The sequence below is a fragment of the Myripristis murdjan genome, chromosome 18 (assembly GCF_902150065.1).
Source record: "Myripristis murdjan chromosome 18, fMyrMur1.1, whole genome shotgun sequence".
Classification (NCBI taxonomy): Eukaryota; Metazoa; Chordata; class Actinopteri; order Holocentriformes; family Holocentridae; genus Myripristis; species Myripristis murdjan.
The window spans coordinates 25438221-25454110 of NC_043997.1; the positions used below are offsets into that span (position 1 = coordinate 25438221).

The 15890-nt window shown below is 41.1% G+C and overlaps 1 protein-coding gene across 1 annotated transcript; it reads right to left on the reverse strand.

Moving 5' to 3' along the window:
* Positions 1-42: 42 nt before the first annotated feature.
* On the reverse strand, positions 43-15407 carry LOC115376118 (uncharacterized). Its single transcript, XM_030075582.1, has 10 exons — positions 15177-15407; positions 12661-12785; positions 12312-12456; positions 7626-7725; positions 6919-7118; positions 4091-4221; positions 3813-3951; positions 3326-3416; positions 3149-3227; positions 43-2567 (listed from the first exon to the last, which is right to left on the reverse strand). Exons 1-10 carry the CDS (start codon positions 15265-15267, stop codon positions 2478-2480), a joined length of 1191 nt encoding a protein of 396 aa, XP_029931442.1. The 5' UTR covers positions 15268-15407; the 3' UTR covers positions 43-2477.
* Between the last annotated feature and the right edge of the window lie 483 nt (positions 15408-15890).

Sequence of the window (15890 nt, forward strand, 5' to 3'; positions counted from 1 at the left end):
TTGTGTATTTTTTTGTGGGGGGGGGGGGGGGGGGGGGAGGGGGGGGGGGGGGGCTTGTTCCTAAAGTGTAGTTGCTGACTTGGACTTACTTCCCATATGTCTGAAGTTAAATCAAGCTTTACTGAGCTCCATCTAAGCTGTCAAGTAAGTAAATGAGATGGCCAGTCGAAGGTCCACAGTGTTTTATTTTTTTGTATTTAATGATTGTGCAACAGGACAGAATTGCATAGGTAAAGAGGCCAACAAGATATTTTGGTGATGCAATCACTGATGTAACCGTTTGGCCAGTTTGTTATATGCAGCTTCTTAACTTGCTCTTAACACTGGCTTTCAGGCAAATGCTGGGTCATTTTCCAGACTGTTGGGGTGTCGGCTGCAACCCATCTGCCAGAATCAAGTGTTGCTATTTTACATTTGTGCAAACCAACACATTCATTCAAATGCTATTGTTTCTGAACCAAAAATACCCTGTACAGAGGCAACGTCTCTCACAAAACTTGAAACCATGACATTTCAGCGTATCTTTGCTTTGCAGATTTGTAAAACATTAGCATTTTTCTCTGGCAACTGTGCCGGCTTCAGAATAACAGCGTAGCACCCACATTGGAATAAAAAAACAACAAAATTAAGTAATACACAGCAATTGTAACAGGCTACTCCTTCACATAAGTCATGATCAAACATTCATTTCAACCCACAAACTATCATGAGAGGAAAATGACAGCCATACCTTCTGTAGCTACATGCTTTTCAGTCCTTTGGAGCCAAGCTGATATGTAAACTTGAAAACTGGAGATGCCATCAAAACATTCTGTATCTTCAACAGCAGATATTCACAGAGAACTGGTGAAGCTTTTCATTTGATGCATCTTGAGAAACGCTGCGATGTATGTAGCGCTCAAGTGCCATCAGGAAACAACTGAACCTTGATTTAATAAGAGGGTGTAAAGTGTAAGAAGTTGAATCACTGTCCACCAAGATAAAAAGTGTTACTACAGTATACACTGCATGTGTAAATGACTGATTAAATGAGTAACTGAGAAAAATACATTATGTACATGTCTGACTTCCTGTATGCGCGCTGTGATGTAAACACTGGCTGGAATGTATTCCTTTTGTGTTGCTGCCATGGTTTATCAGTGAACAGAGATGGATTTACTGTCATTCTTCTGTTTACTAGACCCTTTATCTAATCTTAGGGATTGAGTTTAGTACACTGCTTACTTTGTCGTATTTATTAAATGTAGTTTTTCTACATTATCGGCTGTTTTTTATATTATTAGTAGCTGTATTACTATTGTGATCTATCTTGATCTCAGTGTTTCGGTGCTCATGATTCCCTTTGATGTACCTTGTGTTACTACCTTGTGTTACTGCCCTCAACAGAAGCATAAAAATATACAGTCATATAAAGTAAAATGGGAAATTTAGCTCACTGGCCTTCTGCCCCAAAAAGGCCCAGTTCATGAAGGACAGGTTTCTGATTGTTAGACAGGGTGCCTACTGATCACAGCAGTCCTTTCTGTAGGTTCTCCAGCCCCACTAATGACTATCAGTAACCGGGGTACATTCAGCAGTTGGGGCCTGAGTCGCTGGCTCGCTGTTCTTATAATAAAATGAATTATTAAAAGACACAGTCTTTTTCATCATTCACGTAACAGTCTTGGGAGGGTCACAGGTCCTTTGCTAGACAGTGGAAAGACAAAAGCAGCAAGACGGTGGTGTACATGTTGCCCCAAAACACAAACTCCACCTCAACATCACACTCACATTTACACAGAAACAGGCTAATTTATAAACAGGCTACACAGGCTAATGGGATGGGCTCGGGCCCTTGATTCCAGAGAAGGGCTGTTAATTAATGCTACTGGGGACAGTGAATTTCTAGAGAACTGAACAGTTTGGCGAGGGAACCATGAAGATGCTCCAAAATGCAGTGGAAAGAAGAGCAGAGGCTGTTGTAGCAGCAAAGGGAGCAACAACTCCATAGTAGTGCTTATGCTTTTGAAATTAAATGTCCTAAAAGCATGTGTTGTTCAGCGGTCTATATTTTAGCCTGTACTGTAGGCCCATATTATCAAGCAAGTGTGAACTTGGTTAAGTAGGTTAACTACCTTCAGCAAATTTCATGGCATTTCTTACAATACACAGCAAGGGTGCTGGGCTTCACAATATTACACAGCAAATATTACCAGTGTTATACTATGACCATTTTTTGCACTTGTGCAGACCAAAGTGGAATGATAAGAGTACGTCCACTCATAGAGCTGATATGACTCTGAGTGAGTTTCCACAATAATCTAAAAACTGACTGAATTTACCAACATAAACACAGAGAAGTGAACATAAAAAACCCATCAGTGCTAATTTTGCCGATGTTGCCTATCCAGGTTGGTGTTCACCCGCTGGCGAGCACTGAGGGAGGGGATGAAGAGTGACGCAGTGTTGGCCTGTTTTCTGTTGGACAGATAGGTGAATCAGGACTCGGGGCTGGCAGGCTGGTCCTCTATCACCAGGGCAATATCACACTCCTCTTCCTTCTTCGACAGGACACTCGGGTTAGTGCTCTGAGACAGAGAAAAACCATACAAGACGAAACCATGTCAAACCCACATTTGGTACAGACATTGCATTTCTATTCTGTTCAAACACAAATCAATACGAATAACATTAATCATGATATCTGTGGCAGCAGCAGCAGGCTAGCTGTGGCAGTAGCGGGAACAGGAGCAGCAGCAGCCACAGAAGTGACAGTGGTAGAGACAGTTACCGCTTTGATAAAGATGAAGTCAGTAATTCTGGAGAAAGATCACTGATATGTGAAGTTAACGAATTCAGTAAATATCTCTGACAAAAAATCAAGTGTTGGTACAAGTCAATCAACTCAAAGTCAGTCAGCATTCACTTGCGTTATGCAGGATGTGAATCATTTTTATCCCTTTTACGGATAAAAGTAATAGTGCACGTTTTATGTCAAAATTTAGATGACCTCTCAGCAGTGGAAACATGTCCCACACTGTCCAACATAACAACACTCTTTGTTTGAGCCTGGCTGTTATCAACATTCTTTCTCTGGAATTACTGACTGCACCTTTAATAGCCCCTGGGTGTTCAATGACTCAGTGCAAACGTGTGCAGCAACTCTCACCCTCTCATTGTTGTTGTCTAAAATGTCCATGAAGTTAGGAGGTACTTTTGGTATTTTTGGGAACAGCTTTGGTTTGTGCCTGTTTGGAGAAAAAAAATACATTTTTTCAGAGGGAGATACAAAAACCATTAAAAGCCAAGTAGGAAGAGAGAGGCATTATCAAAAGGTGCCACATACTTCCTGAAACATACAAGGGCCACGACTGCCAAGATGGAGAACATCACCGGGATCAAAATGATGGCAAATAAGGCAGGATTCATCTCCGCCTCTGCATGCACACAGAACATCATCAACAACATTTCATAATTCAAATAATTCCAGCCACAGTGAAGGTTAGGCTCAATTCCCTACATGGACATACATAGGCTACAATCTCTACATACAGAACATCAGCTTCATGAGCTTGTCTAAACCAGCTAAATGCTGCTATGTAAAGATGCACTGGACTAATTCGAATAAACAACAAAACAAAAAGGGGACTTATTTCCCCTCCTCCCTACAATATCAGAAGCAAAAGTGGCTCAGAGCATCAGTTGTAATGTGACTCATGTCCATGTCAATAATCACACGGTAAGGAAAAGTGTCAGTGTTTAAATTGGTGGACATCTCATTTTGGAATAAAAGACAAAAGCTAAAGAGAAGAATGGAGAGACCATAGCCATACCAAAGATCTTCTCATCACTTTCTTCACTCTCTGCTGTGCCCTTGTCTTCACATTTTCCCTTGACTGCTTTCATAGTCATGGTGTATCGGCATTTTGGGACAACTTTCAGTGTTATTGAATCACCACCTGTCTTATTTTTCTGTGAAAAAATAAAGGCACATTGGGAACACTTTGGCAGGCAAAATGACCATCACTGAAATATGACCAAATTCTTATTAAAGATGAATGAACTGAGCAAGTTACTGCTTGACTACAGGGAAACAAAGGGTTGGTGTTACCTTCTCACCACACTCAGTGTAACTCAGATTGTAGCACCAGTGACGTATGCTCTTGATGTCAACAGGATCCCATGTGATCTTGAATTCACCCCCTTTTTTAATAGCTGTCCAATTAAGAGCGGGGGGCTTAACTGGAGAGAGAAATTACAGTCACAACATGTCAGTTGAAGGACTATCTGCTTGTCAATTTGTTGATGACACTGCACTATGAAATACAAAACCCTTAACATGTCCTTTTCCCTGACAGCACACAAGCTTTTAGTTTGAACTTGGAACCCCTTCATTTCATGTAAATGAAGACCCCTTAATTGGAGCAATTTAAGGGATATGTATGTGCGGGATGTGACTTTTTTAAGAACTACTGTAATGGTGCCAATAGTGACAAGCAGACACTGTTTACACAAGAATTGTGCTGTTCATAAAAATATCTCAATAGTGTCTTCATCTACAAAAAAACAGGTTGCAAACCTGTCTGCTCAAGAATTAATTTCACAGATCTGTGGGCTTACTATTAAGTTTTTCCCAATGTTTTTCCTATATTTATGTCCCTAGATCTGTGCATTTTCAATGAGAGCAAGGTTGAGAGTTACATGTAAGGGATGTTTTTTCAAGGAAAAAACGTGTAAATACAGTACAGGCCAAAAGTTTGGACACACCTTCTCATTCAATGCGTTTTCTTTATTTTCATGACTATTTACATTGTAGATTCTAACTGAAGGCATCAAAACTATGAATGAACACATGTGGAGTTATGTACTTAACAAAAAAAGGTGAAATAACTGAAAACATGTTTTATATTCTAGTTTCTTCAAAATAGCCACCCTTTGCTCTGATTACTGCTTTGCACACTCTTGGCATTCTCTCGATGAGCTTCAAGAGGTAGTCACCTGAAATGGTTTTCCAACAGTCTTGAAGGAGTTCCCAGAGGTGTTTAGCACTTGTTGGCCCCTTTGCCTTCACTCTGCGGTCCAGCTCACCCCAAACCATCTCGATTGGGTTCAGGTCCGGTGACTGTGGAGGCCAGGTCATCTGCCGCAGCACTCCATCACTCTCCTTCTTGGTCAAATAGCCCTTACACAGCCTGGAGGTGTGTTTGGGCTCATTGTCCTGTTGAAAAATAAATGATGGTCCAACTAAACGCAAACCGGATGGGATGGCATGTCGCTGCAGGATGCTGTGGTAGCCATGCTGGTTCAGTGTGCCTTCAATTTTGAATAAATCCCCAACAGTGTCACCAGCAAAACACCCCCACACCATCACACCTCCTCCTCCATGCTTCACAGTGGGAACCAGGCATGTGGAATCCATCTGCTCACCTTTTCTGCATCTCACAAAGACACGGCAGTTGGAACCAAAGATCTCAAATTTGGACTCATCAGACCAAAGCACAGATTTCCACTGGTCTAATGTCCATTCCTTGTGTTGCTTGGCCCAAACAAATCTCTTCTGCTTGTTGCCTCTCCTTAGCAGTGGTTTCCTAGCAGCTATTTGACCATGAAGGCCTGATTGGCGCAGGCTCCTCTTAACAGTTGTTCTAGAGATGGGTCTGCTGCTAGAACTCTGTGTGGCATTTATCTGGTCTCTGATCTGAGCTGTTAACTTGCGATTTCTGAGGCTGGTGACTCGGATGAACTTGTCCTCAGAAGCAGAGGTGACTCTTGGTCTTCCTTTCCTGGGTCGGTCCTCATGTGTGCCAGTTTTGTTGTAGCGCTTGATGGTTTTTGCGACTCCACTCGGGGACACATTTAAAGTTTTTGCAATTTTCCGGACTGACTGACCTTCATTTCTTGAAGTAATGATGGCCACTCGTTTTTCTTTAGTTAGCTGATTGGTTCTTGCCATAATATGAATTTTAACAGTTGTCCAATAGGGCTGTTGGCTGTGTAGTAACCTGACTTCTGCACAACACAACTGATGGTCGCAACCCCATTGATAAAGCAAGAAATTCCACTAATTAACCCTGATAAGGCACACCTGTGAAGTGAAAACCATTTCAGGTGACTACCTCTTGAAGCTCATCAAGAGAATGCCAAGAGTGTGCAAAGCAGTAATCAGAGCAAAGGGTGGCTATTTTGAAGAAACTAGAATATAAAACATGTTTTCAGTTATTTCACCTTTTTTTGTTAAGTACATAACTCCACGTGTTCATTCATAGTTTTGATTCCTTCAGTGAGCATCTACAATGTAAATAGTCATGAAAATAAAGAAAACGCATTGAATGAGAAGGTGTGTCCAAACTTTTGGCCTGTACTGTATATAATAGTCATGAACAGATTATTTTTAGGGGCTTAATAAATGGCCGTACAGGGTCCAGTGGCAGCGGATAATTGCAGCCTTATGCCCCAAATGGGACGAAGAGGATAAGTAAGTAAGTAATAAATGGCTGAAGGGGGACTTTCAGGTGTTAAAACTGAGGGATCCTGTTTCCATGCGGTAACCACTGGTGCTAATGAAACCACTGCAAAACCAAAAATCAAAATTAAAAACTTTCAAATGCACAATGGCCGGGCACCTGAGGCACCTTATTCCTGAGAAGTCAACATTTTGGATTTACAGGTTTTCATCCGACAGCAGTGAAAACATGTCTAACACACACAAACACACACACACACACACACACACACACACACACACACACACACACACACACACAAATTTCTGACAAAAAGCAAAAAAAAGAAGTTGTTGTTCTTGTTTCCTAGAAAAAATGAGGAAATGTGTATTGCAACACAAGGTTTCTGTTCTGTTGGTCAGGTCTCAGTGACTAAGATAAAACTATTCGTAAACCTTTGCTGTATCTTTGGGCAAATCCTTTGCTGTATACTCACCGTTGTTGATCATGCTAATAGTAAAGACATTTTTGACAACTGTGCCATTTATCGTTCCGTTGAACAGGAGGTACATGTCTACAGTGTTGTCATCACTGGGCACATGGCAGCCTGTCTTCACACCGTCTTTGTACACATAGGTAGAGCACATTTCCAAATGGTAATCAGGTTCACAAGCCTTTCCACCCTGTTTCATTAACCTGAGAGAGAAAGAAGAGATTTAGTGCAGGGCATACGCATCTCACCTTATTATACCCATATTTTTATTTGCAGGAATAGAGTTTTCCCACCATTTTACGATGACATAAACCTTTCTGACCTGCAGAAAGGTTTATGTCCTGTTTTTTCCTAATTTCTTTGCTAATTTTCTTGTGATTTTTTTGGTCTAGTGGACCCAATGGCAGTGTCTGAAAAATGCTGAAATACAGATGACTAAACACAGAGCACATCATGTAAATAAACTGTGTACCAACTCTGAGTATCTGAGATCATTTATGCCTGTGAGCTACATATTTGAAGAGTCTTCTCATAACATTTGACCTCCAAAGATGCCTCCCCCAACACACACACACTCACACTCACACACACACACACACACACACACACACACACACACACACACACACACACACACACTCACACACACACTCACACACACACCACCATTTCCTGTTGTAATGTGAACAGGAAGTGTTGAACAAACTGACCAGTAGTAAAACTGGAGGTCTGGAACAGGAGTGGCTGGTTGCCAGGAGCAGTTAGTTAGACTGGTGGCGTGGATTACACACTGAACATTCTTCACCAGGTCTAGAGAAAAGAATGGTGACACAGACACACAAACACACACATAAACAAATGCACAATCCAAAATATTAATCCAGATCACATGAGGTCTAAACAACTTTCGCTCACATTTCTATAATAATAAAAAAAAAAGATCGTTTAATTAACCCTGTTTTTAACCAGGCTAGTAGTATGTCAACCAGTTCCAAGTGTGATGAATTTGCAGTCCACTTCAGCAGTAAAATAGAAAAAATTACGGCAAATTTATGTCAATCCCAATCTAGGAACTTTATTAACCCAGAACATTTGTTTCTATGTGAGGAAACACTAGAGAAGTTTGTCCTGGTTGATGCTGAAATGCTTAGCAGAGCTGTTGCCCAATTAGAAGAAGTTCTTAAAGGCCCCATGTATAATATACTATAATATAATTATTATCGATATCTATGGTTTCTCTGGTCTGTCTCTACCGAGCTGAGCTCTGTGCGTAATGACGTCATCGAAACCCGGCAGAGCGTCCCGTCGCCATGTTTACCGTATTAAACTGTATGTAAGCGCAAGAGCAACTTCTCCGCCCTCAGGAACAGTTGGAATTTTTCGATCGATAAAACCTTACGGTAGTTACGGTATTTACAATCTGACATGCGCATTTGTGTCGGCGACGACACGTTCGGACTAGAGTGCCTGTAGAGAGAGAGTGGCGACAACTCCGTTCACCCCAACGGTTCTGTTTTTTCACAGCAATGCCGGCGTAAGGAGACCCTCTCTCTACAGGCATTCTAGTTCGGGCTTAAAGGGTTTTTAACCAACAAGATTATTCCGTTAAAGTTCAAACGGTCAACAACCGGTCAAACGGCCACCGGTTAGCATCCCTATCCCTAGCATGATGTATTTGTGGTTTTGAGTACCTGTGGTCTGATAAATATAGTTTTGCAGCTCCTTTCTCTTGCCTTTCTCCCGGAGCTCTGGCAGCACAGTTCGTTTAGCCAATCAGAAGAGAGAATCAGCCCCTCTCCACTGATTGGCTGACTGTTTTCTGAATGACATATGGTCGGCCCAATCAACCAACGTCACTGCGCAATGCATTCTGGGATGTAAACAATACAGCGAGAGAAAAACGGAGCTAAGGAGATACAGTAACTATTTGAAAACTTGTCAAAAGCGAATTATCATCTTATGTAAGATTGTCATGGCTACCGCCGAGCGTGATGTTACACAACCATACGTACTTGAGCCCGACTCCGATCCCGAACCACGGACGACGCACATGGATGCAGCGGCCCCTCCAGGGATCAGCGAGAGTGAATGTTTAAGATACATATAATTTTATTTTTTTTTTTTCTTAAGACTGTAAATTTTGCACACAGTTTAAAAAGTGCATGCCTTGTGTTTTTACTTTTTACACTACCTTTTTCTTACAGTGACTTTGTTTAAATTACTTAAATGCACAGTGGCAAAACCACAGATTTGTTGTTCTTATGTTTCTGTATTCTGTAATGAGCAGTGAAATAAAAATGTCATTTATTTCAAGTCATACATGTTTTAATTTAATTCTAACAAATTGGCTCAGCCTATGGGAAAGAACATTGTATACAAAATGTATCTAATATTGTGTTGGTCAAATTTAAATCAATCATTACGATTTTTTGGGGGAAAAAAAGAGGATAAAATAAAAAATAGCATATTAAATCGCAATCGCAATATTGGGGGAAAAAATCGCAATTAGATTATTTTCCCAAATCGTTCAGCCCTACTTGGTAGCTTGTTGGTCGGGGAGTTGAAGCTAATTGGCTGGGCTCATTAGCTTGGTAGCTTGTAGCCCGAGGAGCGTAAACAAATTGGCTGAGTTTGCTGGCTTGAGAGTTGGTTGCCTGGGGAGAGAAGGCGGGCTGCCGGTGGAGTCACTGACGTCAGAAAACATACTGACGTCAAGAAATTCCAGGAAGTGCAAATCCACTCGTTTTACAGGGACAATTTCAAAAAACAGGCTGTGTGCACTTCTCCATTTATCATAGGCGAAATTCATAGGACAGTATTTATGTGGCCCCAAGACCTTCCCTATCACGCAAAAACTACGAAAATTTCATTTTTCAGGCCATGTGGCCTTTAATATTGTAAACTATTCTCTTCAGATAGGTGTTTTCCCTACTGCTTTTAAGACCGCTCTGGTTAAACGTCTTCTGAAGAGAAATAATTTAGATGCCTCACTTCTTAGCAACTAAAGACCAGTGTCCAGTCTGCCTTTTCTAAGCAAAATTTTAGAGAAGCTTGTTTTTAATCAGTTAAATGATTTTATGAACTCGCATAATATTTTTGAACAATATCAATCTGGCTTTCAGACCTATCACAGCACGGAGACAGCACTGGTCAAGGTTGTTAACGATCTCAGATCAAATATGGACCAGAAAAAACGGTCTGTATTAGCACTACTCGACCTTACTTTGACACAGCAGACCAATCCATTCTCTTAGATAGACTTCACAATGTGGTCGGCCTCTCTGGTACTGTTTTTCACTGGTTTAAATCCTATCTTACCAACAGAGAGTTCTATGTAACCATTGTTGAATATTCTTCCAAAAGCTATAAAATGGAATGTGGAATGTAGGTCCAGCACTTTTTAGTCTTTACATACTGCCACTCGGTAATGTCATCAGGAGGCATGGCATAAATTTCCATAGTTATGCTGATGATACACAGCTCTATGTCACCGTGTCTCCTGACGACCCAGAGCCAATTGATGCTCTTTTTAACTGTAGATATCAAGTCATGGATGGCAGAAAGCTTAGAGAGAGAAACTCAATACAAAACTGCAGACTGGCATTAAAACCGTGTAAGCAAGTGAAAAACCTTGGAGTTATTTTTGATTTGGATCTCTGTTTTGAACCACATATCAGACATATAACCAGAAATGCATTTTACCACCTTAAGAACGTCACCTGAGGCCGACTGTTTCTCTCTTGAGCCAGCACAGAGACACTGATACACGCTTTTACTGCCTGCAGAATTGACTTCTGTAATGCTCTACTTTCTGGTCTTCCAAAGAAAAATATTTCTCAATTAAAAAGTATTACAAAACTCAGCCGCACGATTGCTGATGAGGACAAAAAGAGCACACATTACACCAATTCTAAAGTCTCTGCTGGCTTCCTGTGCGCTTCAGAATCAATTTTAAGATCTTTTTTAAAAAATGGACACCAGTTCCAGACAGTGGATACCCTCCGTGAAGCCATCTTCACCACTTGGAGCAACATTCCCACTAGCCTCCTGGAAACACTAGCATCAACCATGCCGAAACGAATTTTTGAGGTGATTAACAAGAATGGCGTAGCTACTCATTACTAAGTCCTTTTTTGAATATTTTATTTCTATTTTAGGGGTTTTTTTTGTTTGTTTGTTTTTTTGAGATATGGGGCCCTATCTTGCGCCAGACTCCCTAAACCCACTATTTGCGGATTTAGGATTTAGGAAGAGGCGTTCCCCCGTAAAAGTTGCTATCTTGTGCACCTCCCGCTATCCGCAAAACACCTGCGCTACCCGCTATATTATGCATAGGCGTGTTTTGGGCGTTACGCCAGTTAAACCAATCAGTGTGCCAGGTGCCATTGCCTTTAAGGGCAGGCTGCGCTATCCTAAATCCTAAATCCTAAACCCGCAATGGAGAGGTAGATTTTCTCAGGGCTTCTACTGAGGCTAAAGCAAGTTGGCTTTATATATATACATATGATATATTATATTATAGGCGAGTTAATTCGGGAGGTGGAGCCACATGTGTCCAAGTGGACGTGTCACAAGGTTGTACTGATTGAGTAAAATCCCCGGCCACACCACACACACACAAGAGGCAGAGGTGGAACTATGTGTAAACTAATTTATTGACAAGGTAGATTGGGCAAATAAAATATTAAAAATAAAAATATAACACAGCTGCTGGCTTATGATAAAACAATAAAACGTGCTGGCGTAAGTGTCCAATTAAAACAGTCTTTCCTCTAAACAGTCTATATGAGTAATATACTCAGTCCATTCCGGCGGCGTCCCGGTATCAGTCCGACTGAGTGCGTGGCGAGGCTCCGTCGGGGCGCGCATTGAAGCCGCCTGGGCGCGCTCTCGTAACAGCCCAAACTTTAGGGATAGCGCAAGATAGCAACTTTAGGGATAGCGCATGAAACACGCCCACGGACACACCTCAAGGCGCAAATGACGGAGTCGGCATAACGGATAGCGGGTAGTGGGTGGCGCAAGATACCGTTTAGGTATAGCGGAAGTTCCTAAATCCGCAATTTGCGGGTAGCGGGTCGTGGCAGCGGATAGCAGGTGGCACAAGATAGGGCCCATGGTCTTAAACTTTAGATCAGCTAATGAACAGCCTATTTCAGTTTAATGGTTGTTTGCAATAAATTGCTTACTCAAATTTTTTTTTGTCTCACTCCCATTTCTTCTTTTTGCATTCTGGAGCTCTACTTAGAACCTTAAGATTCAACAGTGCAAAATGTAAATTCTTGCAATTTCTCAACTGGTCTTAAAATTTTGATCAGGAGTGTATATCTGTGGGCTAATACTGATCAGTAATACCGGCCGACCGATATATCAGTCAGGCAATCGAAATTACATACTTGGATAGGTGATATGGAGCTCAGCAGGTTCACTCATCGTCCCATTACACAAAGTTTGAACTGAAAAATCCAAAACTCCTTTCTCTGTCGTCCATTGGAAACACTTGGCATCCAAAAACAGACTTGAAGTTGGTTCATCTCGGCCCTAATGGGAACACAGAAACCAAAATAATTTCATCCTACTTTAACTTTCCACTAAAATAGAGACATTTTACTCTCTTTGGTAAATATGTGACTGAAAGTGGACTGACTTGGATTTAAAAAGATAAAAGTAGTCTTCAAACTAACATGTATGCTCAGCTGGTGAGCAGCATATCATATTCTCAACAATGCAGGTAGTTTTACCCACCAGATGTTTTGAATACCAACGATATCGACAGCCTTCCCGGAAATTCTCTGGTGGTATCCATGATATATTCGGACGGAAGTCTGTAATCCAGGACAGCGACACATTTCGTGGTGGTAAGACTTGGTCTAAAGTGGGTAAAGACAGAAGACAGAAACCAAGCTGCAGACCGTCAACGTGATACATTTTCAGCAGCATGAAGGCAGGTCTCCAGTGATCCGTTAGAAAAAATCAAATTCCCTCTCCAAACTCTAAGGTGTTAAAAACTATTTTGCCTATGAGAAAGCAAGCAGAGCCGAGGCAAGAAGAGCCAATACTATTAAATGAAAAAGCCTGCTTTCACACTACACTCAACACTGGGCTATGACCCCCATTATCCCTGGGAGAACAGATATTTCCAGGGCTTATAAACCCCACTCTAGACCAGGTAAGGGTTAGCCCTGATTTTGGGGGGGATATTCCCAAAAGGTAATAAGTGTGAATCCTTAACCCAGGGTTAACTGTAAGATCTAGATTAACAACTACAAGTGTGAATCCAGGTTAACCTAAGCCCTGGACTACAGTTAGCCCAGGCCTTAGGTCGGACTATGGCTAAGGAATGCAAGTGTGAAAAGGGATTAGGTTAGCTTGCCACGATCATGAATGAGTAAAAAGTCACTTTCCTTTATATATATTTTGAGCAGAGTTTTTACTTTATTGTTCCACGTTGTTATTTATTCCTACATACTGAAAAAATATGGTTCTCAAACATTGGGAAGATTTCTGCCTCCTGAGCAGCTCTGCTCTGCTCCAAACAGTGTTGGTAACGCTGTCCAATCTACAAACTGTCCTTGAACGAGCGACGCAGGTTCAGCATACCGCTGGCAAACATTTGGACCGCTTTGAACAAGCCCCGACAGGGAATTTCACTACGGGGATCAATACAAAGCACAGAGAACTTCCTTTGTTTTTCACCAAAAACATTCACAGCCTAGAGCAATATACATCTTCAAAAACAACATACACTCAGATAACCAAGGACAGCCTGAGGAAAATCTGTGTCTTCCAATAATTTCTTGGCCAAAATTACTTTGTTTTTGCTCAAATTGAAGGTAGTTCTGCATAGTCTGATTCAGCTTCCTGTTTTCTGTCTTTTGTCATAGGGATAAATCACACCACATAACCACTTCACAATATTGGGTACTATCTCTTGTACTACAGTTCTTGCTTAGATGCAACTTTTGTGTGTGTGTGTGTGTGTAAGATAAGGGATAAGATATTCCTTTATTAGTCCCACAATGGGGAAATTTCCAGCATTATAGCAGCAAAGTGGATAGCAAAAATACGAAGCATAATTTACAGTAAAAACAGACAATAAATAGCAACAAGCAATATACACAATATAAACAAGGGATATAAAAAATAGAAATTTGAACAATTTAAACAACAGAGGAAAGTAGAAATATGAACAATTTAAACAAAGGAGAAAAATAGTGATATGAACATTTAAACAACGGAGAAAATAGAAATATGAACATATGAACAATTTAAACAATGGAATAACACAGTAAGGGGAAAAAGTTGTGTGTGTGTGTGTGTGTGTGTGTAGACTAGGTATTGTGAAATTGTTAAGTCGTTGTCACCAAAGCCATTTCCTGTAAATGCAGACTTACTGTACTTGTCAGTTTTAATTAGAAATCCAGCTCTCAGAAATTCATGTTGAGTCTCACCAATAACTGTCATACACATTTGGCAACAAGCCCAAGCAGAATGAAACTCTGTCCGAGGCATCTTTTGGACAGACAACAACACACACAAAAATACACACATTTTATCTAATCATATTTATAGAAAATGTAACATATGAGGGGGCCATGTATTTAACAATATCAGTAAATGCATCCTTGGATAAACTCATATTTTGAGATCTTCTCTTGGATTATATATCCTGAAGTATATTCAATAATTAGCATGTCTAATGAACATTTCCCTAATGTATGGAACTACACAGAACATTATAGACAGATAGACTGTGATTTTTGTTAGTCTTTACATCTCAAATTAGGATGTGGTACTAATACTTTCATAAATAATGTATCCCTTAATAAACTTAAATTTTGAGTTCTTCTCTTAGACTTTATAATAAGCAGCGTGTTAAATGCAGAGTATTTCCCAAACAAATAGAGCTACATAAAACAGTCATTTTTGTTACTCTCGTACTCTCTTGTTACTTTTTGTCACGTTTTCGTTTAAATAACTTCGTGTGTGTGTGTGTGTGTGTGTACACGTGTGTTTGGTTTTTATCGTCCATTTGGCAATATTTGGGAATGTTTTACGAACCAACAATGCTTTCCCACTGGCGTTGTGACGTCACCACTAACGGGAAAACCCCCCTCACACACACACACACACACACACTCTCTCTCTCTCTCTCTCTCTCTCTCTCTCTCTCTCTGTGTGTGTGTGTGTCTCTCCAGTTGAATATGTCTGTCCAAAACAACACGTCCAACAGTAAAACAGATAATAACAGTTTTTCCCACCTGTCCCAGCGGTCGCCGCCACAGCGAGGCAGCCGAAAACAAACAGCGTCAAACTTTTACGCCCCCTCTTCTTCCCTTGGGTTTCCTCCATGGTCCTCTCGGCTCTGTAGTGTCGAGGCAGCGGGACTCGTCGCTCGGAACTTCGGAAACGGCTCTACTTTCTCGACTGCACGGCTTTGGCCTCGTTGCGCACGCGCGGAAGGTTTTATAGTCAAGGTCCACAGGAATCCGCCGGGGTTGGGCGGAGTAAGATGGCACGGAGTTGTACTTTTCCAATTGAATCACACACACACACACACACACACACACACACACACACACACACACACACACACACACACACACACACACACACACATCCTGTATTACATGTTTTAGGGGCACTATATAGCCCACTTTTTATGAGGAATACGACGAGGATGTTGCAGCCACAGAAAAAAAGGGAACACAAATGCAGTTGCTGTTTACTCATATCCTGTTGTAGTGAAGGAATTTTTGGAGAACTTTAATAATAGGTATGATTGAAGTGTATTTTTGTCACTGTATTGACATGTATGATTCCACTGATCAGTTTCCAGTGAGAAACACGCTGTCTTCACTTAGAGAGAGGGCTGAGGGAGAGCTTCATCAATGGTGCAGCAATAATCACCTGAAGCTCAATATCAGCAAAACCACTGAGCTTGTGGTGGACTAGCAGAGGAACAGGAAGCCCCC